The sequence below is a fragment of the Chelonoidis abingdonii genome, chromosome 21 (assembly GCF_003597395.2).
Source record: "Chelonoidis abingdonii isolate Lonesome George chromosome 21, CheloAbing_2.0, whole genome shotgun sequence".
Classification (NCBI taxonomy): Eukaryota; Metazoa; Chordata; order Testudines; family Testudinidae; genus Chelonoidis; species Chelonoidis abingdonii.
In genome coordinates this window covers 8140793-8168315 of record NC_133789.1, presented here as the reverse complement: position 1 = coordinate 8168315, position 27523 = coordinate 8140793, and the positions used below count along the sequence as shown (strand labels likewise).

Genomic DNA, 27523 nt, shown 5'->3' with positions numbered 1-27523 from the left:
GACCGCGGCACCGGCTTAGCCCCCCTCACTCCAAATCAGACCCAGCTCATATCTGCATTTATTGTCTGTTTGCTTCGACAGGGCCTCCCCCGAGCGGGGGCTAGAAAACATCAGAGGGGCGCTGGGGCTATTCTCCCTGTCAGAGGGTGCACAACATGCCCCGGATGGGGGCACTCAGGAGCAAGACACGCATGGCAGCAGCAGGTTCCTACACACGGGACATGGGTGGTGGAGGAGGCAGAATCCCCTCCGCCCACCGAGGCGGGGATAGTTGCTGGGCATGACGGGGCATGCAAAACCAGAGGAGGGAGCTGTCTGGGGGTCTCACCTCCATGGGGCAGACAGCCCCTTGGGCTGCAAAGCAACTATGTCAAAGCATCCGGCCCGTGGCAGAAGGGCACAAGAGTCCATGGCTGTGGTGCAGGGCAGAGGGAAGCAGGTATGAGCTGACAGCTCTTCCCCTTCCCAGCCCCCAAACTCCCTGCTCTGGGCTTCTCACTGCCTAGGGGGCCACACAGTGTCCTGATGGGAGGAGGCATCTCGGCCCCAATCAGCTGGTTCCAGAGCAATGATAAAGTCCCCAGGGTGGGACACTGGCAAGGGCGTGCCCCAAGGGGAGGCCATGGCCATGTGACAGTGCCCCACCCCGCCTCCACTCTTCACCCTTTCTGGCCAAGCGAAAACTCCAGATGCAGGATTTATGTCCTCCCCCCCCAACTCCTCCCACTTTTGCAATTTCAGTCAGGTGCAGGATCCTTCTTCACGCCCTGTCCTTCAGCTGCTGTGCAGCACAGTGGTTAAACGGCTGCCTTGGTCCACCCCAGAGGTGGCTGCTTTTCTGCAGCACATTTCACAAAGCACGTTGGGATCCTTCCAGCTCCGTACGAGCTTAGAATATTAAGCACTCAGTTAAACGTCCCTTGGTAGGAATGGGGCCCACATCTGTAAGGATGCAGCGAATAAGCCAGGGTGGGGCTGGCTGCCCCAGCCCCTCAAGAAGTTCAGTAAGGTCCATTTGCCTGTCGCTTTGGTCCCATTGGTTTGAGATGGTGGCGGCTCCTTGGTTCGCCTCCTGGCTCCCCGGTGGGACCTGCCAATCCCAGGACAAGTGGCGCCGCCCAGCGTCTCAACTGGGGCTGTGGGTGGGGCTGGCTTCGTTACTGTCACTCACCAGGCATTCGTTAGATTTCAGGCTGGCCAGGGACCTGCAGCTTGGGAGGGAGGCCAGGGAGCCGCAGAGCCCCAGCATGGATGGGGTGGGGTCCTTCCCTGGAGGGCAGAGGGGAATTGAAAGAGGGCAGGTCAGAGCAGGGGCCCTGCCCAACCCAGGCTGTTCAAAAATCCCTGTGCGCTTTTCCTGGTGGAGGGTGGACAAGGTGCTAAGTGACTTGTCCAAAGTCCTACTGGAAGTCAGTAGCGGAGCAGGACTAGAACTCAGGAGCCACGATTCCCAGTCTCCTGCTCTCACCACTAGACCCCACTCCCTCTGAAAGCCAGGGAGCCCTCCCCCTGAAAGCCAGGGAGCCCTCCCCCAAGGCCTGGTTCCCAGTTCCCCTGGCTCTAACCTCTACGTCCTACAGGAAATGCCCCAAGCCAGCTTCCTACAGGAACACAGATTCCTAGAGTCCAAGACCACAAGGGACCATTGCAATCACCTTGCCTGAGCTGCGTGATGCAGGCCAGAGAACTCCTCCCAAGGAATTCCAAGAGAAGAGGGTTTAGAACCACATCCAGTCTGGATTTAAGTATCGCCAGGGATGGAGAATCCACTTGGTAAGTTGTTCCAGTGGAGAATTACCCTAAACGTACGCCTTGTTTCCCGTATAAACTGCTCCAGCTCCATTGTGGCTGATCACTGCAGAATGCAGGCTGGGGGGTTAGATCAAGGAGCTGGGAGGCAGGATGCTGGGGTTCCATTTCCAGGTTCATCTCTAAATTCCTAGGCCTCTGGTACCAGCCCCTCCCTCTTGCAGACAGGTGCTAGGGTCTTCCTCCAACCCCAGGTGCCTACTAATAGGTAACTTCTGCTTCCCAGCCCTTCCAAAGGCGGTTTGCCTTTCCCTCCACCGACCCGCTCCCCGGGCCCATGGGCTTACCCAATGGCCCCCAGGGCTCTCCTTCTTGCTTCCCCTCCCCTAGCCTCTGGGAATCCGAGCTCAGGCTGATCTCCGCCGACAGCTGATCCGTGCTCATGAAGCTGTGCCTGCGAGAGACAGCGCCGTTACTCCCGGCCCGGAGGAGCCCGAGCAGCATTCAAAACCCCTCCGCCGGCGCATCCCCCCCAGGAGTTCCTGCGGCTGCTGGTGACTGTGTTAGAGGGTCTTTCAGTTCCCACGGTGCGCTGCAAATTCTCCTGGAGCCCTGTGCGCTGGGGAGCTGGGTGCCTCTGGAGTCCCCACTGCGCCTGGCGGGGTCGCATTGTTCCGGGCCTAGCCTCTGATCCAGGCAAGCACACGCTCCACTTTACGCATGGCTGCAGCAGGGCAGCTCTCAGGCAGTAGGTCACCGCAGTGCAGCTGGGCCCTATTGCCCGGTCTCTGCTAACTGGGAGTGGAAGCACGTCTGTCCAGACGGGGAGATTATCAATGTCCTGATCCCACTGCCCCCAGCAGACAGCTCGCAGCCTGCCCGAGAGGCAATGGCAACACACCGCTGGGGTGGGGAGGATGGGGAGTCCTGGAAGGGAGACATCTTACCCTATTCACCCCACATCTGTCCATCCAACCACACCTCTGTCTAGACTCCTCCCTCCGTCTGACCTCCATCCTTCCACCTGTCTAGACTCCTCCCTCCCTGTGTCTGACCCTCCATCCTTCCGCCCATCTAGGCTCCTCCCTCCCTCTCTGACCCTCCATCCAACCACACCTCTGTCTACACTCCTCCCTCTGTCTGATCCTCCATCCTTCCATCCGTCTAGGCTCCTCCCTCCGTCTGACCCTCCATCCTTCCATCCACCCGTCTGGGCTCCTCCCTCCGTCTGACCCTCCATCCTTCCATCTGTCTAGGCTCCTCCCTCCCTGTCTGACCCTCCATCCTTCCACCTGTCTAGGCTCCTCCCTCCGTCTGACCCTCCATCCTTCCATCCATCTAGGCTCCTCCCTCCGTCTGACCCTCCATCCGACCCTCCATCCTTCCATCCACCCGTCTGGGCTCCTCCCTCCGTCTGACCCTCCATCCTTCCACCCGTCTAGGCTCCTCCCTCCGTGTCTGACCCTCCATCCTTCCACCCATCTAGGCTCCTCCCTCCGTCTGACCCTCCATCCTTCCATCCGTCTAGGTCAGGGGTTCTGAAACTGGGGGTCGGGACCCTTCATGGGGGTCGCGAGCTGACAACCTCCACCTCAAACCTCACTTGCCTCCAGCATTTATTATGGTGTTAAATATATAAACAAGTGTTTTTAATTTATAAGGGGGGCTGGGGCGGCTCCAGGCACCAGCACACCAAGCGCGTGAGGGCAGCAGTCAGGGTGCCTTTGGCAGCATGCCTGCAGGAGGTCCGCCGGTCCCACGGTTTTGGTGGCAATTCGGCGGCAGACATAGAGCTGCCCCTGGGGGAGGGGGTCGCACTCAGAGGCTTGCGATATGACAGGGATCATCAGTAAAATAGTTTGAGACCCACTGATCTAGGCTCCTCCCTCCCTGTCTGACCCTCCATCCCCAGGCTCCTCCCTCCATCTGACCATCCATCCGTCTAGGCTCGTCTCTGTCTAACCATCTAGACTCCTCTTTTTTTCTCTCTCTCTCTCTCACACACACACACGCACACACTTACTTTTAAGGGGTTAATTAACCACTGGAACAACTTATCAGGGGACATGTTGGATTCTCCATTGCTTGAAGTCATTAAATCAAACCTCGAAATCTTTCTAAAAGCTCTGCTCCAGCTCAGCCACCAGATAGGGGCTTGATGACCACACACAGGGTGAGGGTCTCATGTCCTGCAGGAGGTCAGGCTAAACGGTCATAATGGTTCCATCTGGCCTAACAGTCTTGGAGGCTCTCTCTGGTGTTTGTCAGGCTCCAGGCCCCTTGGCCTCCATCCCTGGATGACTAGACCAGCCCCTGAGTTACCCCCGGGCTGGCAAGGACGTTGGAACACACCAGCCAGGCCCCGGTTTGGGATGCCATTTCTCTCCTCTGCTGGCAGGAGATGGGGTTGCTGGCTCTGGGCTATACCCCCCACCCAACTCCCCTATCCCTTCCCAGGGGAGCAGGGTTTTACACAAGCTTCAAGGCCATGGAGTCGGATAAAACCCGACCCAGCTTGAAGGTTCCTCCGAAACGGAGACCAGATCCCAGCACTGGAGCTGTGGCTGGTTTCAGAGAACGTCCGGCTCTTCCTTCCTCCTCACTGGTCTGCACAGTGAGCTATTCCCCCTTCTCCCCCGCATGGACACACACACATACACACACACACACCCCTCTCCTCGGGAACCCAGCACACCCATGCAGTCTTGGCAGACGGCTCAGAGCAGCATCTGAAGGTGGGAGGTTCATAGGGACCAGCCCCTGCCTCCTCGAGTGTCTCCTCTTGCTGCCCTGCACGCTGCCCCCCACCCGGACCCAGGCCCGGCTCCTCGGTGTCTCCTCCCTGGGGATTCACCTCCTGTACAGCTTGGCGTCTGACCTGCTCTCATTCCCACTGAGGGTCCCCAGCGACGGCCACTGGTTCGCCAGCGGCGTGGCCATCTCCTTGGAGAGCTGGGTGTTCTCACAGGGGATCAGGCCCGTCCTGGAGGCAGAGGAGGAGGAAGGGAGGCTGTGATGCGCAGCGGGCCAGGGCCTGCCCCAAGAGACGGGGCCAAGAACACAGAGCCTTACTGTGCTCCCAGCAAGGCTAGCAGCCACGTACAACATGGCAGGGAGGGACCTCTGGGGCAGAGGGAACTGATGGGGGGGAGAAAAGGAGAGAGCTCCTGCCCGCATGGGGCACAGGGAGCTTGGGGGGAGGAAGGGGAGGAGAGAACCCCTCCCCCCATGGGCCAGGAGGAGCTGGGGTGGGGGGAGAGAGCCCCTCCCTGCATGGGACAGAGGAAGCTTGGGGGGAGGGGAGGAGAGTGCCCCTCCCTGCATGGGGCAGAGGAAGCTTGGGGGGAGGGGAGGAGAGAGCCCCTCCCCGTGTGGGGCACAGGAAGCTTTGGGAGAGGGGAGGAGAGTGCCCCTCCCTGCATGGGGCAGAGGAAGCTTGGGGGGAGGGGAGGAGAGAGCCCCTCCCCGTGTGGGGCACAGGAAGCTTTGGGAGAGGGGAGGAGAGCGCCCCTCCCTGCATGGGGCAGAGGAAGCTTGGGGGGAGGGGAGGAGAGAGCCCCTCCCTGCATGGGGCAGAGGAAGCTTGGGGGGAGGGGAGGAGAACGCCCCTCCCTGCACGGGGCAGGGTTTTTCTGATGGACTCACAGTTGCTCCTGCAGTTCCAGGATGACGCCCTCCAGCTCCCTCTTCTCCAGCTGGTTCTGCACCTTCACCTCCTCCAGCCTCATCTGCAGACGCTTGTTCTCCGCCTCCAGGTCCTTCAGCTGGGATTCCCGGAGCCGCACCAGCTCCTCCAGGTATCCCTGGGGCACAGGCAGGGATCAGGCCCGGCGGGGCAGGGCAGGGCAGGCCTTGCACTGGCTGCAGTGAGGAGTGAGCTCGCTGGTGGGGGCTGGGCCTGGGGGTGCACAAACTGTGGGTTTGGCAGACTGTGCCCAGGCCAGCTCTGCCAGGGGAGGGGTCTGGCGGCAGGGACAGATAGAGGATGCATGCCAGGACCACCCCCGTGGAGGCTGGAGCACTCCTGGAGCAGCAGCCTCCACCCCAGGCAGCAGGGCCAGGGCTGAACCCCCCAGCAGCATGCCCGTAGGGGAAGTGTGAGCACTATTCTGCTGGGGATGGAGCAGTTGGGTGCGGGGGCCGGCCACGGTCACTGGTGCTGCTGGGCGTAGGAGCTGCCGTGCAGGAAACAGCAGGGCTCCCCCAGGGTTACTTGTTTCTGCTTCAACACCGGAGGCTGGACAAGATGACCTCCCGAGGTCCCTTCCAGCCCCACATATCTAGGAGGGAGGCTCAGAACCAAACACTCTCACCCCCAATCCGCACCCCGCCCCATCCTGATGCCCGGGTACCTTCTGCGCATACACGATGCGGAACTTCTGCTCCATCTTACGCCACTTGTTGTACCAGCTGTCCTCGTCGGTGACCAGCAGCTGGTAGGGGTGCTCGGGGGAGCTCTCCTCGCTCGTGCTGCTCTCCATGCTCCTCCGGTCCTCCTCGTCACTCAGGTAATCATAGCTGCCCAGAGAACCAGGGGCTCAGTGGGAGAAGTTAGCTCCCTCTCTGCCCCAACTTGGTGGGGAGAGTCAGGGGGCTCCTGGGAGCATGAGTGAGGCTCAGCGAGTGGAGGGGGGCACGAAACCCACAGAACAGCACAGCTCTGAGTCGTTGTCTGGACTGATTTTCTCCCCTGGGCAGCAGGAGAATTGCCTGACTGGATGGCTTGGTAAGGACTGGGGAGTGAGTAAAAGCGTTGGAGGGGCCCAAGGAGACACTAAAGAACATGGCACTGTTGCCAGCTAATAAGAGCTCTCCGCTGTGGCAAGCGGATCAGAGCTGGGTTTTGGAGCCAAAGCCCCGGACCCCTGGGTTCCAGCCCAAATGTGCCTCTTCTGGGCAGTTTAGCGCAGCAAATGGAATCATGGTAATAGGGACAGAGTCTGGCACTTTGCCATCCTGCAGAGGCCGGACTGAGCTCCTTTCACTGTGCTGCACGGGGAGCTGTCCAGAGCATCTTGACGGCCCTGTCCACTCAGGAAAGATCTTGAGGTGCTTTTTCCTAATGGTTTGCCCCATTGTCCCTGGGGGCATTTTTGCTTCCTTCCTCCCCCAGGCCTGTGCTGAGTGGGTTCCCTCAGCCCAGAGGCGCTGCCATGTGAAGCACTCTAGGAGCTCTGGAGAGACAGAAATGTAACTCAATAGTTCAGCCTTGCCCCTAAATCACTCTCTCTGGCCTGTCGAATCCCTGCCATGGCTCTAGCCTATGGAGTGCTCAGAGCTGTGTGCCCAGCAACGTCGCTCCAGCGAGGCACTGTCGCCTTCCTGCCTCGAGACACCCTGAAACAGCGCTGGCCTGATTATTAATCGCATTGTGCCTAAGGACCGGCCTTGACGGGGCCCCTTGTGTTAGGGGCTGTACAAACACAGAGAAAGTCCCTGTCCCAAAGAGCGTATTGGCCGTCACAGTGCTTTGAATCTCCTGATTCGCCCATTGTTCTCTGTCACCCCCTAGTGGTCTCTCTGCATCGCTCTTTCCCATGGTTCTCCTGGCCACGGAACGTCAGCTTTCGATCATTTCCCCCGGAACGTGCCACGTCTTGTTTTTCCAGGCTAAAATCTAACTGTTCTCTCTCTTGACCCCTTGGGACTATTTCTCTGCATCTCCTCTCAGTTTGCAATATTCACTGACCTGCTCTTCCGAGTTCTGTGCCTCTCCTAGGTGCTGGGTAGATGTATGTGATGGCGCAGTAGCAACAGGCCCAGTGTCTTCTCATGGCCCCCTAGTGAGAGCGTTTGTGGTGCTTCGCACAGGAAACGGGACTACATTTACCCAGAATCCTTAGTGCCAGGGTAGGTATCAGCTTGGGAATACAAGCCTGGGGGTTCTTAGTTGCATGATGCAGTTACACAATTGCAGACTCTCCTGGCGGGGGGTTTCGGCTGTGATAACTACAGGCGTCAGGACGCAGCATCCCCTCAATGTGCAGTGATGCACACTGGGAGGGGCAAAGGGCTGTACAAATCTATCTACATAACAACAAAGCAACCTGGAGTCAATAGGAGAGGGAGGGTGGTCTTAGCACCCAGCTGACTAACCTCCCATAAGACAGACATCATGCTCCAGTGCCTACCACCACCATCTGGGACTCAGGAGACCTGGGTTCCTTGCCCAGATCTGCTGTGGGCAAGTCACTTCCACTCACTGGGCCTCCACTTTCCCCTCCCACCACTTGTCTGCTTGATTGTAAGCTCCTTGGGGCAGGGACTGCCTCTTACCAGCATCTGTGCAGCACCCAGCACCCTGGGGCCCTGACCCTGGTTGGGGTCTGTCAGTGCCACTAATGGGAGCTGAGCAGAACTCCAGGGTGCTGGGCCCCCCACATTGACAGTGGCTGGCTCATTGGGTGGATGATACAGTAGCTGTTACCTTTGTGTAAACTTCAGATATGGGGTGTAGTCAATGACCACAGGGGTTTTCCCGTCCATTACTTCCCCTTTCAAGCAGAAACTGAAAGACACAAATGAGAAAAAGGAGTTCAGGCAAAACCAGTCAATCAACACTGCCCCAGAACTCCTGGGGTCAGAGCTGGAAACATTTTCCTGTGGATCTAACTACCCTGACACCGTTCTTGGGGTACCCAGGACTGAGAGTCACCTTCTTTTTCCCTGATGCCTGGGCCTGGCTGGGCTGCCTAATATCACTAGCCGGTCAGCCACTCAAGCCCTCTCCTCTGGTGTATCCCAGCCCTGTCTTTGCCTGGCAAGATCACCAGAAGTGCGGCCCAGCCCCTGAGCCCTCTTGAAGCGTTCCTGGGATACCCAGCCCCTGGTTACTCACAGAAATCCCAGATCTGCCCCCAAAGGAACAGTGTACCCCGGTTTAACCTTAGATTGCTGCTCTTGTATGGCACGCAGCACATATAACAAAACCAAAGAAGGTTTATTTAAGAAAGACTAGAGGTTCCACCAGGGAACAAGAGCGGGAGAGAGAAACAAAGGGTTACAATACATAACAAATCACAGAATATGCACTGGGGCCTACACTTAATCACTTTCTGTCCTAGTTAATACAATAGGTTCCACCCCCCGTCCCAAAGTTCAGTCTGCCGCAGAGCTGGCTGGCTTCCCAGGACCCACAAGCCAATCTTGTGTGAAACACTCTGCTCAAGAAGAGGTCTCCTCAGTGAAAGGATGCGGAGAGTCTTTGTCCACCCTGTGAAACATCAAACCAACCTTTTGTCTTTACTGACAGGCTCTAACATTTCTTTTTACCTCCATAGGGGTCTGGATTGTTTGCAGTTGTCTTTGGTGGCTTTCCATTGATTGCTCTAGTGTGGTCTGGAGGCTCCAGCTCAGGACTCAGGACAGTTGGGGGCTATTCCTAGTTTTGCCACTAAGCCTGTTGTATGACCTTGGGTGTGGCAGTGGGACCTAGTGGATAAAACACCCCACTGGGAGTCATGGAGCTAGATTCAATCCCAGGGCTGTTGGGTGAGCTTGTGCAAGTTGTTCCCTGTGCCTCAGTGTCCCCATCTGTGAAATGGGGGTGATGATTGCTCTAGGCAAGGGTAGACAACTGAACCTTGCATTATGGCTCTGGCTGACCAGGGATGGGTGACAACCCCCTCCTGCTTGAATGGGCCATCACATAGGATTCCTCGCTGACGATAAGGCATAGTTTTCCATGTAGCTATATCATTCCTTAAGGGTGGCACCCGTACACACAACTCACAATGATCATGAGTCTTGGCAAGTCACAAGCTTTCAGTGAACCCTTCTTGGATAAATACCATGAAAGTGATGTATTAGGTGTAGTGAGTGTGTCAGGTCTGAGGCAGGAACTGCTTGTAGAGAACAGCAGAACTTTTGCCCATTGGTACCAACAGGCCTCTATGCAACTTACCCAAACCTCTCCCACTGTAGAGGATGGTGCAAGAACACTGAATGTGGGGGGAGTTCCCAGCTACTGCAGTACCAGCCTCTCCCAGCTGCTCCATTCTCAGCCTCTCCCAGCAGGGGGTACTATGGGGGGTTGGGGTGCAGGAGCACTGGCTGTGGGGGGAGATCCCTGCTGCTCCAGTACTGACATTCCCTAGCAGGGTGTGCAATAGGAGACAGTGTAGGTGAGGACACACATACCGTGTCCTTAGTCCGGAGCAGGAAGCCAGGTAGGAGTGGGGCTGGAAGGGTCTAGCCAGACTAGTTCAGCCATTTCCAAAAATGAGGCCAAGAGAAAATACGTTGGTTTTGCCAATGTTAAAAAATTCTGGTGACCTCTTTGAAAAGCTCTTGCAACCCCATACTTTGGTGCAGGGACACAAAATGCAGCCAGGCCATGGGCCCAGGTGGCAGGGATGGACCTTTTGCCCCTTCGGTGAAAAGCTATCCAGATTTGGCCCAGTGATAAGCCTTTGACAAAGTGCAGTTCACGAACGTGACATACAGAATGATTAGATCTGAGCAGCTCAATTCCACAGAGATTCCATCCGCGCTGCAGGACTTTCCTCGCCCTTGCAGCTGTGGGTCCAGGCCATGCCTATGCTCTAGGGATTATTTGAGGGAAGCTCCTTGGCTTGTGTTATGCAGGGGGTCAGATGAGATGGTCCTGTCTGGCCTTGGAATCTCTGAACTGAGGGCAGGGAGCCAGGCTTTCAGAGTCCGTCCTGCTTGGCCCTAGGCATAGAGGAGCACGTTGCGGGACAAGAACCAGACCTGCAGGGCGGGGATGGGTGGGGTGGATTGGGACCAGGAGCTTGGGGACGAGGGACCTGGCTGGGACGGCAGGCTGGTTGTGGGGTGGAGAGAGAAGCCAGGAAATTGGAGGTGGGGGACGGAGACTGGGAACCAGTGGGGCAGAAGGAAGGAGGTGAGGTGGGGAGACAGATCTGACAGGGATCTGAGGTGAAGGGGGAGCTGCGGGAGGAAGGGCAGGACACAGATTAGGCAAGGAGCTCAGGGAGGAAGGTTGGGAGCCAGTGGGGACTGGGAACGTGGTGGTGACTGGAGACCGGGGAGTGGGTGGGAGAGATCAGATGAGGTGCTGGGAGGGAGGGAATTAGGACTGGCTGGGCAAACGCACTGCACAGAGGAACTGGGAGAGAAAACTGGGAATGGCTGGGCAAGGAGACAGGTAGTGGGAGTGAGGGAGAGACTGGGACTGGGGTGAGGAACCTGGAGGGGTGAGACTAGGACATGTAGTCAGGAAGACTGGGGCTGGGATGGAAAGCCGGAGGAGCAGAGACAGACTGGCTCAGGGAGGAGAATGGGAGAGAGGGAAGGAGCTGGGTTGGGGAACAGGCAGGACAGGGCCATGTTGGAGAGGACAGGGTAGATGGAGTCATACCTGGGGGGGAGGACAGGCAGAAGAGTCTTTTCCCATTAGAGCACACTGCCCTCCAGGGCCTGGAATGGAACCCAAGATCCCTGTGTCTCACCATTCCTCTGTTGTCAGCAAATATCTGTGAAACCCACTGGGAAATTATCCCATCTCACTATAGTGCAGCTATACAGAGAGGATAACAATCTACTATTGCTGTCAGTTATGCTGGTAACTCAAGTTGGAGAGATCTGTGTGATGGATCTAAAGGTTCCCACTTGCTGATGACTCACAGGGGTGTCAGATCTGTCTCCCCATATCAACTCCTTCCCTCTGCCCCACTGGTTCCCAGTTGCTTCCCCAAGCAGTCTCAGTTTCCCTCCTCTGCCCCCCAGTACCAGTCTCTGCCCTCCATGCCAACTTCCACTCACGGTTTCCTCTCTCCACGGGCAGCACCATTATTAAAGCTGCAAAGTCACGCACTCCAATATTAGGCAATGCCAGAATTCAGGTTGCCTGTGCAACCTTTGTTCAGCCCACTTTGGCACACGAGTGATGCTGCAGTCTTTAAATTAGACGATCATGCTGTTTTTTCCAGTGCATGGGGCCTGCTCTGGGGTTGAACCAGAGTTTTGCAGCAAAGGAGGCTGTGGTGTATAGGGTCGCTGCCTCAGTGGTTGAGGAAGTTGGAAGGTAGGCAGTGAAGGAGGCAGAGGACTGCAGGAAGGGAAAAGATGGTCTGGTTAAAGGCAGGTGAATGTTGCTCTGGAGAATTAGATTCTGTTCCTTCCTCTGCCCTGTTCCTGGTGTGATGCTGAGTGAGTTAATTAATGAAAAGCTGGGTTTAAGTATGAGATCCTTGTGTTTTTGCAGGGGCCTGACTCAGGATCCTGACTCAGGATCCTGGGGTTTGAGTTACAGAAGTGCTGGACATTATCAGCTGCAACGAAAGGCAGTGGGAGCTGCGCTGTGAACAAGTAAAGTGTGATCTAATGCCCAATACTCCAAAAAGAATCACACCGTAGGTGTCTCAAAGTGGGCACCCAAAATGACTGGAAAATTTGTGTGCTGCAGTTCCTCAGCTGTAATATGGGGAAAACAACACCCTTCATCCCACCTGGGTGTTGCGAAGATCACACCTGTGAAGTGCGCGGAGGCGTTAGTGGCAAAACACCCAGGAGGAAATGAATAATGCTGTCTTCAGAGTGGAGTTTGAATAGGATGCAGTACGTGGATGTCACCCATTGACTGGGGAGGAGAAAAAATAGCTGATTGGTGCTCACTGAATGAGCCAGGGGTCCTGTGGGAAAAATAGCACGAGATCACATCATTAAAGACGACCATAATACATACACACAAAGGGGCTGAACTAAGGTTAAACAGGCGATCTTAACTTTGGCATTTCCTAACTTCTTTGCCACCTTAATAACATTCTTTTAATGTAGGTTTTGGGCTGGTTGTTTTTTGTAATTCTAATGAAGTCCCTTGTTCAGTGTTTGTAGAAAGTGGGTCTGTGTGCGATTCTTTAGCCCTGACAGAGGAACCCTGGTTGGCTTTGAGCACAGAGTGCCTGGATCTCGCTATGAGAAATGTGCATTGTTCCTCTTGGTCAGTCTGTCTCCCTCTGCATTTTCTAAGGTGGTCATTCAGCACTGCTCTAAGTACTGCACAATGGGTGCTTTAAAAATACCTCAGATTTTGATTCAACGTAAGAACAGCCATGCAGAGTCAGGTCAATGGTCCATCTAGCCCAGTATCTTGTCTTCTGACAGTGACTGGTGCCAGATGCTTTAGAGGGAATGAACAGAGCAGCCAACTGAGTGATCCATCCCCTGTTGTCCAATCTCAGCTTCTGGCAGTTGGAGGTTAAGGGACACAGAGCATGGGGTTGTGTCCCTGACCATCTTGCCTAATAAGCACATGGAGGATAGGTCCATTGATGGTGAATTCTTTTTTGAACCCAGTTATACTTTTGGCCTTCACAACATCCCCTGGCGAGGAGTTCCGCAGGTTGACTGTGCATTGTGTGAAGAAATACTTCCTTATCTTTGTTTTAAACCTGCTGCCTATTTATTTCATTGTTCTTGTTGTGTGAAGGGGTCAATAACGCTTCCTTATTCACTGTCTCCACATCAGTCATGATTTGATAGCCCTCCATCATACCCTCCTTCAAGAGGAACTGTTCTCAGGCTCCTCCTACCTGAAGTCAATGGCGCTGAGGCCGATCAGCATCCCAGTGAGCACAGTGGACTCCTCTCGCAGCATGATAGCCCCGTCGTCGTAAAACCTTCTGCAGGGAAGGACAGACACCGTTACCCCTGGTACCCAGAACACCCAGCACCACCACACATGCTGCCACACAGCCATGCCTGCCCACTGCTACGGGCTCCATGGGGTCTCCCTAGCATCTGTCCGTTCACACTCACGCAGCCTTGCCATGGAGACCCAGCCAAACGCTGCCATACGAAGCCCAGGGATCAGACTCACACGTGAAATCCATCGTAAATGCGAAAGGTGCTGCTCTTACTACGCCGTGCCCCCAGGGAGGCCTGTGCTGCATGTGTCTGAGGCACAGGACGAGGTGCCTGCATCTCACCTGTGCATTTTCATGGGCTCCCGCACTCCCATTCAGGAGGCAAGTGGACTGAGCCAGTGAGGGGCAAGGAGGAGTAGGGATGGGGTCCTCCTTTGCCCCAGGGACTGGGAAACGTGAGCCACACAGCAAGCCTGCTGCTCTGACCAAGGGGCAGCAACGTATGATGGGGATTTGTAGCCTCCACAGGAAGCCCATCCTGCTTCAGTCATCTGCGGATGTGGCCCATAGGCTCTTCCTACCAACGCAGCCCCAAGACGGGCAAACACTGATCTCCCTCGGCCTCGCCCCGGCTGTGGGAGAAACGGCTTGTCTGCACCCCAGCCACTCACCTGGTGGTTCTGGTGTCCCTCAGGGCTGTGGTGATGTATTCCGACATACGTTTCTCCATCAGCGCCACGCGGATCCAGGCCCGGCCCTGCAACAGATGAGCCCGGGGCACTGGGTGGTTAGGAGGATCTGCCTCTGGTGTCGACACCCATCCATCCACCCACCTAATCTATCCATTCCCATGGACACCCCTCCACCCATCCAGCACAGGGTCCCCATCACTGTAGTCTCTGGGCACTAGCTACTGTCTTGTGACTGTCCCCTTCCAATGCAGCAGACAGACACCCCTCTGGGAAGGATGAGCACAGAGGTTGTTGCCCCATTAGCTGGTGCCCCTTTCCAGGTCACCTAAGGGTGGCAGGGGCCTTTTGGCCCAGCAACCCTGCTAGGCCCACTGAGATGGGCTCTCTGCCCTTCCCATGTGTCTGCTGCTTTCCCACTCCCCTGACGGGACCCGCCCAGCTTGTTGGCTTAGACAGCAGGGGAGCAGCCACCTGGGGCCCTGCCTGACCTTGGCCCTAGAAGTGCTGATGTTCTCCATGTTCTCGATGCTGCTGACGCAGTTGTTGGGGACCTTGCTGCAGGCCAGGCGGATGTAATCCCAGAAGCCGCGCTGCCCATCAGAGCTGAACCAACTGACGGGACCTGGGGCAGAGAAGAGAAGATGGCTGGGCTGTGACCAGGAGAGGTCCCCGCAGTCCAGGGCGCCAGCATGCCTTAAACATTGGCCAACGCTGGAGGCTCCAGACATCCTCCGTAGCAGATGCATGCACACAACAGTTGCGCACACACACACACACACACACACACACAGTCAATAGGAGTAGACTTCTGCCCACCTGGATGCAGACAATTGCACACAAATATAGTTGCACACACGTGCACGCAACGGATGTGCACAAACATGCATGGAAGTGGACATGTACAAACTTGTGCTTATGGTAGGTGTGTCCACAGGCAGGTCTTCCATTGCAGAAGTGTGTAAACATGATGCATGCACAGACACATGCACGCACACACACCCCTGAACGGCCTGCGGGAAGCCCAGCCAGTCCAAGCGAGCACACGCACTGTTACCTTTGAAACGGTGACTCAGGATCTGCTCTAGAATGGCAGCAAAGTTGATGAACTCCTCCGATGAATCATCAATGGGCTCCGTGGTGTATTTCTCCAGCAGGGTCTTCACGGAAAATCTACCGGGGTGGGGGTGGAAAAAAAATCACACACAGTTAAGTAGGGGAGGCAGACAAGAGTTTCCTGTGGGGGACCCTCGGGGAGAATCTCTGAAAGCTAGTAAGGAAGTGTGGTTTGGAGGCTCCAGCACTGCCCTGGGACTCAGGACAGTTGGGGGCTATTCCTAGTTTTGCCACTAAGCCTGTTGTATGACCTTGGGTGAGGCAGCGTGACCTAGTGGATAAAATACTCCACTGGGTGTTGTGGGAGCTGGGTTCAATCCCAGACTGTTGGGTGAGCTTGGGCAGAATGTTCCCCATGCCTCAATGTCCCCGTCTGTGAAATGGGGGTAATGATACTGACCTCCTTTGTAAAGCATTTGGAGCTCTACTGATGAAAAAAGTGTGATATAAGAACTAGGGACTACTATTGCTTCTCCCTTTGCCTTGTCTATTTAGCCTGAAAGCGCTTTGAGGGTGGGTCTCTCTCACTACGTGCATGTACAGCTCCTGGCACAATGGAGCCCTGCAGAACACTGATTCACCATCTCCAATTGGGAGCATCTGCATGGGGATACCAGCTCCACACATCGTTGCCATGATGTGATTTCATGATCTGTGGTCCAATTCCCTGGGGTAGGAAGCAGTTACATAGTATCGGCATGTGGACAGAGGCAGCATGCTCTTCTGTGGACAGATGGGCTTCTCCTATGCCCATCTCCAGCTCAGGATCACTCAGCAAAGTGCTTTAGTCACTAATGAATTAGGCCTCCAATTAAAGAGGTCTATTTAACAGATAGGGAAACTGAGGCACAGAACAGGAGAAGTCACTGAGGGTGAAGAAGGGAACTCAGGAGTCCTGCACCCCTCTCCCCATCACTGCATCACGCTCCCCTTCAGGGCCCAGACTAGAACCCAGGAGTCCTGCATCCAAGACATTTGCTTTCCACTCACATCTGTGATTATTACAGATTACCCTGTCATCATTACGGATTACCCTGTCATCAACCCACTCTTTGTGGGCACCTGCAAATGGAGGCCAGTGGTCTGCCAGCAGGAGCGCTCTCCTTCCCCATCACACTGTTTGCCTCTTCTCGCAGCACTGAGGCATCTGCTGTTTCCAGACAGCTCTTCAGACACCTACGCACCCAGCTGTCCTCAGGCCTTCTTAGGGCCCTGTTTTTCAGCACAGAGCAAGTGGAATCCAGCCTGAGTCCCCTGGGGGGAGCGGAGGAGCAGGACAGGGAGGAGTTGTTCCTGGTTTCAGATAGCATCACTGACATTTCAAACCCTGCAAAGGGCTTTTGCTAGACTGGTGTCAGTTAGGCACTGAATCAAAGTGACATTGAGAGTGGGAGACGGACACAGACACAGTGTGGGAGGCAGGCCAGTGGGGAAACAGAGCTGGAGACTGGAAGTCAAGCGATTTAGGTTCCTTTTCCAGCTCTGGGAAAATATGCTTTGCTGGGGAGAATAGGGGGCTGGGATCAGGATCCCTGGGTTCCAGTCTCCATTCTGCCCCTGTATGAACCTAGGCAAGTCGCTGATGGAGAAACCAAGGCACAGAGAGGTGGAGTGACTCTCCCAAGGTCACCCAGGGAGGCTGGGCAGAGCTGGGACCCGAACCAAGCTCTCCTTAGCCCAGCCCACTCAACCCACCCTTTGCCGAGTTTCATGGCCTTGTGCTTTTCCTTAGGGTGTTGCATAGCATCATCCTGATCTCACAGGGGGGCCGGGCTTTCCTAACCCACGAGAGCCCCTTCCTATCTCTCCCCTACCTCCACTCTAGCCTGAGGACATCAGGCTGCCTTTCACTAGAGCTAGAATACATTGTGGGAGAACAAAGATACTAACAGGACTGGACAATGGAGCTTTTCATCTCGGTCTGCTTGGCCACGCTGCTGGAGGCAGCCGCTTGTGTTGCTGAATCAGGGCATCCTTTGTGACACCAGCCCCCTCAAGGAGCCCAGGCCTGAGCTGATCAAACCAATTCTCTAGTGCTCGTGGTTCGGGGACGAAAGGGGGAAAATGGTGCTCACAGTTAGAGAGAGAAACTGGCGTTAGTAAAAGCAGAAAAATAAGGTGCCACTTCTCCAAGGAGCTGGATGCAACATTAAGTGACTGGTAGCGGTAGCCTGTAATTACACATCAGAGCTGCAGGAGCACACAGCCCTGCAGAGAACATCCTACTATTCCCTCCCAGGGAATGGAGTAATTTAGACACCCGTGCCCACATGGGCTCTGTTGGCGGCAGTGGGGTGCCCTGGAGGCAGCTGCATGGATCTAGTTGCAGGAGGAGTGATTTAGGCCCTGACCCAGCAAAGTACTTAAGTGCGCACTTAATTTCTAGCATGCGAGTAGCCCCATTGATGTCAATGGGACACTCTGCACGAGTCCAGGGAAGTGCTTGGCTGGATCTCACCAGCACCGTTTCTGCAAAAGAAAAGTGGATCTGACTCATCTTAGAGTCCTTTGACTGTGTTAATAAAAGCAGTGGAGAGAGAACTGGTTGCCCTTAATTGATGTAGGTTTTCAAAAGGTCTTGGACAAGACCCCTCTCAAGGGGGTGTCATGGAGTGAGAGGCAAGGTATTGTCACTGCTTGCAGAGGCAGAAAGCGGAACCAGAATGAGGGGCCAGTTTTCATCCTGGGCAAAGGTTAACAGTGGCAGCCTGGAGGTTCTGGCCTGGGTCCTGTGCTGTTGAACTCAAACATTCAACGGTAGTACAGACATCATGCTCTCTCCCCCTTTCTCCCCCCAGTAGCATTGGGCAATCCTAATCAGAATCCCAGTGCATGGCGTTGGTAAGAGACAATCCATTCCCTGGCCACAAGGTGGGATTTTACAGACACAGAGTGTAAGTGACTTGCCCAAGGTCACACAGACAGTAGCAGAGCTGGGAATAGAAGCCGGTCCTTCTGACTCCCAGCAGGCCAGTATCCCATTCACTGGACCACAGCGATGTTACTATCACATCTATTGTAAGGGCTCCTGATCTCTGACGAGCTACACTATTTCTTACAGATCTTATCAATGTTTGCTTGGTAGCCTCTGCACACACACTCAGGCCCGATCCAAGCAGATCTCAAACACAGCCTCTTTAGCAAGAGCCTACTCCTGAGCCTTATAACTTAGGAGAGAGAGAAGCCATCTGGCTCCCACTTCTCATATGCTGTCAGTTAATTCAGTGCCAGGCTGATCGCTCTGGGGAGTGCCCTCCTTTATTGACCCCAGTAGGGTACAACACAGGCCACCCACCCATGTGACCGCAAAGGAGCCCCAGTAAGAAAGCATGGCTCAGCCTGGTGACCCACTCAACCCATGGCCTGCAGGAGGACCCATTAAAAGCCAATGCAGTGGTTGTGTCTTGGCCATAGGCCCCTGGCTCAGTAGGAACTAGACTGATACTCCCCTCTCCTCTTCAGCAGCCATCAGATAATCACTTCAGACAAATTCTACCACCAGACATACACATTTTGCAAAGAGGCAACTACCTGGGAAAGCCATCAAACTGCAAGGATCACACCCTGCTGGACTCTAACCCTGATGCCTCTTATTGCACCTGGACCCAAGTGTTGCGTTCTGTAGCCCTGGGAGACAAAGGTTTTATTATCCCAATTTTACAGATGAATAAACACAGGCAAGGCATGGCCTGGCCAAGGCCCCCCAGCAGGACTAGAGCCTGGATGGGAATTCAGGAGCATCCACATTGGTACTCCGTTCATTAGTGATTGCAGCATTCCCCAAGCAAGACATTTCTCAGTCCAGCAGTTGTGCCACTCCTGTTATTAACAACAAGCAACTGCCCCTGTCAAAAGCAGCTGCCAGTCAAGTGTGAGGCCCAACTTGAAAATGCGGTGGGGTTGGCAGGGAGGGAGCAAGGAAGATGGTCCCGTTGTGAGGGAGACTAACCTGGGACATGGGAGAGCTGAGTTTGTTTTGCAGCTCTGCTGCAACTTCCCTGTGCCTTGGGCATGTCACTTAGCCACTCACTGCCTCCTTCTTTACGATGAGAACAGCATTGCCCAGCCTCACAGGGACCAGTAAAGCTTGAGGGACTCACCTACCACAGTGTCAAGCGCTGCCGAAACAGGCAGAACCCTTCCCCAATGACAATGAAACTGCCCCCACGAACTCCTAGAGAAGAGTTGGGTGGTTCTGCTGCTGGAAAAAGCCAACAAGACCAGATACCAGCAGCACTGTTGTGGCCAGGAGGAGAAAAATCCCCCCCACTCTGCTGCTCACAAAGCCATCCCTCCTTCAGGGCGGGCACACACAAAATAAGTGCTTGAATCAGTGGGGCCCTGACTGCTTCAAAGCTTTTCCTGTCCCCTTTACCAAGCACGGGGGTCCGCTGTGAGAAGTGCAGTTGGGCACCACATTGTCTTTTGGGCCCCATCTCTCCCCCAGGGACCAGCCCCCACGATGTTGGAGGAATAACTGCAGACCCAGAGCTCGTGCAGAAGACAAGGGGAGCCTGGCCTGGGGAACGGCCTCGGAGGGGACAGCCCTTTCCTGTGCAGCAGCCGGAGCAGGGCAGGGCCCGTGGTAAGGCAGCAGGGACCATCCTGCTCTCCAGGCCTGAGCGGCTGCTGACCCAGAGCGCCAGCTGGGAGTTCCCGCAGCGGGTTGTGACAGATGTGAATGAAGGGCTTCAGGGTCACCCGGCACCACGCATTGGGCGGCAGGTGCCTTCAGGGGGCTCTGAGTGGAGAACATTGTACCCCCTCCCCCTTCGGGGATAGAGGTAGGTCACTTCGTCCTGAAGCCAAACTGGGACCCGTTACAGACCAGATCATAGCCCAGGGCCCAGCTGGGGGGCGGGGGGCAGAGGCCAGCCCATAGCCCAGCGTGCGGCCCATTAGCTGGCCACATCCCTCCCTCTTTCCCATGCGGATATTTCACTCGTGCCCAGGGAACAGCAGGCAGAGCAAGGGCTGCTGGGCAGTAACACCTGCCACCCCCCAAACCGCCCACTGGGGTCCAGGGGGGGCACTGCCCCCTCAGCCCAGAGTCCTTGCTCCAGAAAGGGTGTTGCTATGACAACCCTCTCCCCTCCCCCACATGCTTGAGCCAGGCCTGCCATGACGTCTCTTCCTGGAGCCCACACCTGGCCAGCCTGGGTCCCAGCTTCACCCAGCCCAGCCATTGGGGTGGGGGTACAGAACAGCAAGTGCCCCCCTCCCCGTTCCTCCTACAAGCTGCTTTTCTCCTTTGTTCATCCTGGATCATCCCCTCCCCCCATAATTAGTAATCATCAATCATCATCCTCCCCTCCCCCAATAGCTTAATACACAGCACTGCACAGCCTGTTAGCACCCCCTCAGCGGCTGCAGCCCCCCCATTGCAACAGGAATACTGCTCAATAACACACTGATGCTTAATGCGATGGCCCAGCGCTGTTCCCACAGGGACAGTTCCCAGCCAGCTGCATCACCCCCATAGCCAGTCGTCTGCATCCCCTCAGCCCCTCCCTTCCGCCCTTTCACCGCCCCCAGCACCCCCCCCCCACCCCCAAATCAGTCACCAGGGGAGCATTACTTCTGCTTCCAAGCTGCACCTGGGATGATCCCACCCCACCCAATCCCATCTCTCCCTCCACTTGAAGCTGCCCGGGGGGGGGAGGTTTCCAGGTCCCTCCCCTCCAGCAGCCCCCCCACCTGCAGACCGTGATGAGATTCTTCCTCTCCACGGCGATGTTCCTGGAAGAGGCTTTCTTGGAGGAGAGCCCGAGAGCCATGGCAGACTGGATACAGCTCGATTCCATCCAATCCGCCAGCCGAGCCCCCTCTGCCCCCAGATCACCAACGCGGGGCCCCCCACATCCACCCACCCCCGATGGCTGGGGCCTTTCCCCCACCTCCTCCCGAAAAGCCGCTCCACCCCCTGCTGATGGCGTGAATCGGAAAACCCAAGGTAAGGGAGCTCTCCCTGGTGCTGATGCTCCAAGCAGCCCTCCCCCTATAGGGAAGCCAGCCCCCTTCCCATGACGCGCTGGTAGGGAGGGCCAGCCCCAGGCAGGGGCAGGCTCCAGCAAGCCTTTTTCCCCGGGATGGAAGGGATCAGCCCCCCGAGCCCGGACTTTCAGGGGGACAGGATCCACTCTCTGGAAGAGAGGGAGGATGTGTGTGTCTCTCTCTCTCAAAGGAATGAAAATGTGTCTTTTGTTGCTCAAGAAGAGCTTTTTAATTCATGAATGGGGAGTGGGAGGTAGGTAAATGGAGCCCATCTGTGTGTTCTCCAGGATCAGGGCCAGGCCAACAGCCTGAGCGATCATTTAGGAGCCAGGATCCAGCAGGCTCGGGTCTCGACTCCTAGTGGATTTAATTAAGGGGTCAAGATTCTGGAGACTTGGCCCACTTTGATCACAGAGGGAATGACTAAGAAATCCAGATTGTGCAGGGGGCAAATCCCATTTTTTGACACGGACATGGCTGAACAAGAGGGCCCTGAGGGTCTGCGTGGCATGGAGAGCAGGAGATACTCCAAAACCGGGACGGCTGAACTGGAGATTAAGCTGCAGCAGCCAGAAATGGCCTCCACTCGCTCACCCTCCATTTCCTTCACCCTCCGCACCTCAGCGAACGTGTGGATTACGCCCACGGGTTACTCACTCACAGGATGGATAAGACGCAGGCTCCAGTTCCCAAGCTTCGAGTACATCACCAAAACTTCAGACCAAGCTGAGTCACCAAAGCTTTTCAGACTAAGAGAAAATGAACTGCCATTCAGCAGTAGCCTGGAATCCAGGCCCTGTGGGTGCCATGCCAAGCTCCCTGGGACAGTCCCTTCTCCATCTGTGAAACATACATTTATGAAGTATTCTAGCCCCTAGGAGCCCCAGGCCTGGATCAGGCCCCATGGTGCTAGGCACTGTACAAATGGAACAAAAAAACTGTCCCTGCTCTTAATACCCCTTCTCCAGGTCTTTCTTTGGCAACTCTTCAGAGCAGGGTCTTTCCCTGTGTGTACAGACTGCACCTAGCACACTGATCTCAGTCAGGGCCTGTGAATGCCATACAAAGAATAAGGTGAATACTACAGCAACTTAGAAGCTTCTGCCCCCTGCTGCTCAGATGGGCACAGCACACTGTGTGTGATGGGCCTGATTCTGGTGCCACTTGACTCCCAGGGAGGTTTGCCCAGTGGGAGTGAGGGTGGGGCAGGCAGAGGGCTAGTGCCTGCCATTCGCCCAAGAGAAATCAAATGGGTGCGTCTCTTTGTGGCGTTTTTCAGGGAGACACTTGGAGCGGGGTATTCAGCTATGGATTCTTCCTGCAACACCTTGGCCAAGTCTTCATCTTTGTGCCTCAGTTTCCCATCGAGAACATGGGGATAGCAGCACTGTTCTCCCTACATCACAGGGATGTCGGGAAGATCGGCGCATTAGAACTTGGGTGGTGCTCAGCTTTCAGAGCATCCAGTAGGACCCTAGGTAGAGATCAACGCTCCAAAGCCCCTTGGAGCTAGACAGGGTGCTGAGAACACGTTGCAGAGAGGCGCAACGGTGGGCACAGAGGTTCTTCATCCCCCGCTCTCCCAAATTCAAACCTAGTTTCTAGGCACCACAAGAGGAGTCCATGTGCCCCTTTCTAGTGAGGCAATGAACAAGGGCCTTAGTCAATGGGATATAGGCAGGTGTTTAAGGGCTTTGCTGGCTCCAGGCTCTGAAGGGATGATCCCGGCTGGGTGTGGGAGGGCAGCACGGCACAGCAAGGGTTAACGGAGTGTTACCATTCCTAGAAGCACTTGCCAGGTCTCCCTGGCCTTTTTAAGGAGCTGACAGAGTCCCTGATGACATGGAGGGAGTGGGGAGGTTGGTAGCGCAGAGATAAGCTAGGATCCCTGGGCTCTCCCTACAGATAAAGCTAATCACAGAGCTCAGTCTCTGCAGCAGAAGGCAGTCACCTCCCAGCCAGCAAGTCTCACAGCCTAGCCTGGCCTGGCCACCAGCCCATGGGCAGGGAGTTTGTCCCCCTCCCCGCAGGAAAGTTCCAATTTCCCACAGCCAGGCTCAGCCAATGAATCTATCCAGTGGCAGCCCTTGGTTTAGCTTGGCGACCAGGGACTAGGTGCAGATGCCTGTCATTTGAAACCTAGGGCTCCAGAAGGGCCTGGCAACTGGTTCTTACACCTGCCATAGAATGGGGTCTGGAGAGGCTACAGAGAGTGAGGCCTCGTGGTTAGAGGTGGGGTCAGGCCTCCTGGGTTCTATACCCGTCTCTGGGAAGGAAGTGTGTCTAGTGCTTAGCGCAACATAAGTATCCCCCCTGGGGATGGGGGAGAGAATTGCATTTTTAGAAAGCCCAGAAACAACTGATTTGCCAGAGCAATTTCCTCTGTGGTAACATGGGCCCCCCTTCCTCTAGGGCAGGCTGCACATTGCCCAGTGCCACCTCCCCAGTCATTCCCCCGACCCTGCGAGCACAGGGCTCCCCTCCCATGGCACGAGTACAGGAGCAGGTCTTGGAATGCACATGTCCTGTGTGACCAGATCTGTCTCTTCCTCTGCATCCATTTCATGTGAGAGAGACACAGACACACCCCTTCCCACCTCCCTTCAGCTCAGTCACCATTTCTCCCACACTGCAGGCTGGTTTCTGTTCCCCTCGATTTCCTGATGCAGCCTCCAAGCCCAGCAGTGAAACAGTCCGATGGGCATTGAGTGCATGGACACACAACCCCCTCCCTGGTGCCCCTCTGAGCTGCCAAACGGAGAGGGCATCGTTTCTCCTCCCCCCTCCTTCTGTCTTTCCCTCCCACCTATATTAAGGTAGCAGTGGGCTTGTGACATGCATGCAAGTCTCTGCTGCAGACACCCGGCATCATCATCCCAAGCATTCAAAAGAAGTCAGGAGTTAGCCCTTCAAAAAGCCCAAGATCAGCTTAAAGTCATGATGTTTTAAGTGACGAGCAAGGTCAGAATTTTTTGCAGCCGGGCATTGGAAGCTTTTCTCCATAGCTGGGGAGGGGCAGGGGGCTAGAATCTTATTTGGTAAAGAAAGAAAAGCGATGGCCAAACTTCTCATGTGAACAACAGGACTCAGGAGTTGGGGGCTTTAAGAAACCTCCCAAAAAACACAATTCATGGAAGTTCAGAGGTTACAAAGCCAGATGGGACCACTGTGACCCTGCAAAGTCTGGCCTCTGCCTCACACAGGCCATTGGACTTCCCTGAATTAATCTGGCAGCCATCACAGATCTATCTGATCATTTAAGCTCACCCCAGTAGTTTACATCAGCATCTGTGAAAGGGCTGCTAGTTCCAGGGAACCCCTTTGTGGCCAAGGGGGACTCCATAGAAGGCCTGCTGCCTCCATTTCCACTTTTCAGTCTGGCTTCATAGATTGAAAGCCAGACAGGACTATTTTTAATCATCCAGTCTCATCTCCTACCTAACCCAGGTTAAAGCTAAGGGATCCACCCAGGGTTACATGGGGAGTCTCTGGCAGAATAGGGATTTGAACCCAGGTCTTGGGCATCCTAGACTAATGCCCTAACCACCAGCCCAGCCTTCCTTTCTCCACCATCCTTCCTCAGCTACAGAGACTTGCAGCTTGGCTCACCACCAGAGTCATTAGCTAGAAGGCCACACCTTCTAGAGTAACCACATCCAAAAGGGAACTCAAAAATAACAGCTTGCCTACCCAGTCCCTCTTACCTGGGGGTCAGTCTGTCTTCTGGCCTGCCTGGACTCTTGCCTCACCCCAGGGCCACCTTCTCTTTGGCTCAGAGAGGTCAACAGGCAAACCCAATCTGCTGCTCTCCTAGTCTTGCAGGGTGTGTTTACCTCCCAGCCCACTTCAACAGACTCCTGCTCTCAGGGCTTATGCTGGACATAGACAATACTACAGAACCCTTCATCTTTTCAACAAGCTTCTCTCAGGACCCAGCCCTGCCCTCTCTCTCTCTTATTTATCCTAGAGGCCTGATTGAGTCACATGGCCTATTTTCTCTACCTGTGGAGGCAAGGGAAGTATCTGCTACAGGTGGGGCTGAATCGGCTCCCCTTAAAGAGCCAGCCAGCCTGTGGCAGGACCCACTGCACCACCAAGATGTATTTACACTGGGGCAAACATCTCTAGGCAGGGGTGGATCCTGCAGACAGAGCACCCCTTCCTCTGTGCAGCTGGTGCCTTGTCTCCGTGGGGTATTTCCTGCAACTATCCCGGCCGTCGCATGCCCACGCGGACACCCCCGTGGTATCCGTGCTCTAGTGAAGACAAGGCTCTGACAACAGCTGGGGCTTTTCCCACTGTGCCATCTGGGCCTGTCCTGAGCAGGGTGCAGCGATATGCAGCTTGACTGGGAGCTATATGACAAAGCCAAGGGTGGACAAGACCCACCTGCCGTGGGCTCCTGTCTGACACTTGCTGTTGGGAGGGACATGGTGGCTGAGCAGGGCCCAGCTGCTGATTCATTGCACCTTCGACCAGCCGGCTGATTGTGCTGACACGGTGTATTGATAACCTCTGGAGCCAAATGGGCCAGGGCAACACTGGCGATGCCCAATGGGGTGTCTGCACTGACATAACCCTTTGTGGGCATGTCGTCTCTCCCATCCTTTGCACCCCAATTGAATGGAAAGAAAGCAGCTGGGTCCCAAAGAACCATGTGTATGAGTCAGACCCTGTTCCTCTGCACTGTGGTGTGGGTTGTAATACGCAGGGCTTTGAAATGGCTCCGAGCTGTTTCCTGTTTCATGTACAGTTTCATGGCACGGGGGTTCTCCTGCCACTGTCCCTCCGTGTCCGATCTCTGCTCCTCTCTGTTTTCTGCGCTCTGCCCTTTCAGCTGGGAGGCATACACCCTGTGCTCTCCTCCTCAGACTCAAGCCAGGATGGAGAGGTGGCTCACACGGTGCACTGGACCCAGGTGACAGCCAGTCGCTGACGCAGAGGCAGTGCTAGTCCATATTTTGGGGGGGTTCGCCCCACATACAACACATACTACAAAAGTGAATGGGGGCTCCCTGGAGCCGCTCCGGGCTCTAAGCAGTTGCTTCATCTGCTTATGCCGAGTGCTATGCAATAAAACCCTCTTTGAGGGCGTGCAAGAGAACAGCAGTTGCAGGGGGCTGGGCTGGGGCAGGCGATAAGTTCAGTGACATCGGGGTGCACTGGAACTCTCTTGATTTCAGGGGATCACACCAGGGGGACTGAGAGCAGGAGCCAGCCTACTGGCTCGGCGTCTCTGGGGTAACTGGCAAATGTGGGTGGGATGGGGGGAAATTCTGATCTGAAATGAGGGATGGGTGAGAGGTGGGTGGGGGTTGGTGGAGGGCAAAGGGAAAAAACGCAGGTGAGGGGAGGGGAAGCAGGTTGAAGGAGGCAGGTGAGTGGGTTGGACACTGCCCCACCCCATCTCTAGTTGCATATTTTCCTTTGAAAGCATCTGTACCCAGTAAGGACTGAGCACGTGCTAAAGGGAAGCTGACGCTGGGGACTGTGTCAGAGAGGGGTGGCCCTCGGTCACTTACAGAGCTCCAGAGAGGTCTGTTCATTCACCCCCATTCGTTCACCCCCCGCACCCACCCACCTACAGCCACACACACCCCCACATGTGGATGCCCCCGATGCACACCCTCACACCAGGTCACTCACACTAACAAGTCACCGGTCCCCATAGCTTGACACGCTAGCTCACAATCTCCCGCCCACACAAAGGCACGGCATGGGTGCACAGCCCTGCCACACCCACCCGGTCCCCCACGCCCAGGCAGCGCATGCACAGAGCTCAGCCACATTCCACCCACCTCTCCCCTGCCAAGCTGCTGGAAAGGCGCCGTATCAATCCTGGCTTGTTCTCCTGTCTGTAAGAGATAGAACGAGGGGTTGGGGCGTCACTGGAACTCAGCTCCCACAAGGGGCTGCACAGAAAGCAGAGAGCTGCTTTGTAGCCTTTGTTATGTGTTTCGCAGACTCAGGTCGTCCATGTGGCTTAAAATAAGTAGATGGTGCAAAACCAGTCTGTGCAGAGTATCATCCTGCTGGCCAGGTTCCGTTCGATTTGGCATCAGCTGCTGATGGATCAGGTGGCTGAAGCACGTTTTTCCTGCTGTCTCTTGTGCCTCCGAGGTGAGTCCACTCCAGGACAGCCTGCGAAATCTAGAACAATTTGCACTGACGTGCTCCTGTGCTTTTCAATCACCAAACTCAAAGGGCTGTGCAGAGGTGGGGAGGGGCTGACCCTGTTTTACAGGTGGGTAAACTGAGGCACGGAAAAGGGGCATGTGATTTTCCCAAGGTGACACAGGGCACAGATGGGAATGGACCTGGGGATTACAGTGGACAAGAAGCTGGATATGAGTCAGCAGTGTCCCCCTCGTTGCCAAGAAGGCCAATGGCATATTGGGCTATATT

At 55.5% G+C, this 27523-nt stretch overlaps 1 protein-coding gene and 1 long non-coding RNA gene across 11 annotated transcripts; one reads left to right on the top strand and one right to left on the bottom strand.

The window, feature by feature from the left end:
- Positions 1-46: 46 nt before the first annotated feature.
- On the bottom strand, positions 47-27073 carry RUNDC3A (RUN domain containing 3A). Of its 10 annotated transcripts, XM_075059773.1 has the most exons (13): positions 24823-24945; positions 22076-22167; positions 21780-21958; positions 15066-15181; positions 14500-14633; positions 13991-14076; positions 13266-13355; positions 8177-8257; positions 6102-6267; positions 5395-5552; positions 4604-4732; positions 2097-2203; positions 47-1269 (listed from the first exon to the last, which is right to left on the bottom strand). In XM_075059773.1, exons 5-13 carry the CDS (start codon positions 14527-14529, stop codon positions 1127-1129), a joined length of 990 nt encoding a protein of 329 aa, XP_074915874.1. In that variant the 5' UTR covers positions 14530-14633; positions 15066-15181; positions 21780-21958; positions 22076-22167; positions 24823-24945; the 3' UTR covers positions 47-1126. The 10 variants fall into 10 exon arrangements, 8 of the variants coding, with proteins under 8 accessions (XP_074915874.1, XP_074915875.1, XP_074915876.1 ...); XM_075059774.1 differs by lacking the exons at positions 22076-22167; positions 24823-24945 and adding an exon at positions 26917-27000; XM_075059775.1 differs by lacking the exon at positions 22076-22167.
- On the top strand, positions 1286-12570 carry LOC116831503 (uncharacterized). Its single transcript, XR_004375216.2, has 4 exons — positions 1286-1773; positions 5409-5546; positions 7469-7599; positions 11952-12570. It is a non-coding gene; the product is annotated as an uncharacterized LOC116831503 (long non-coding RNA).
- Positions 27074-27523: the final 450 nt, after the last annotated feature.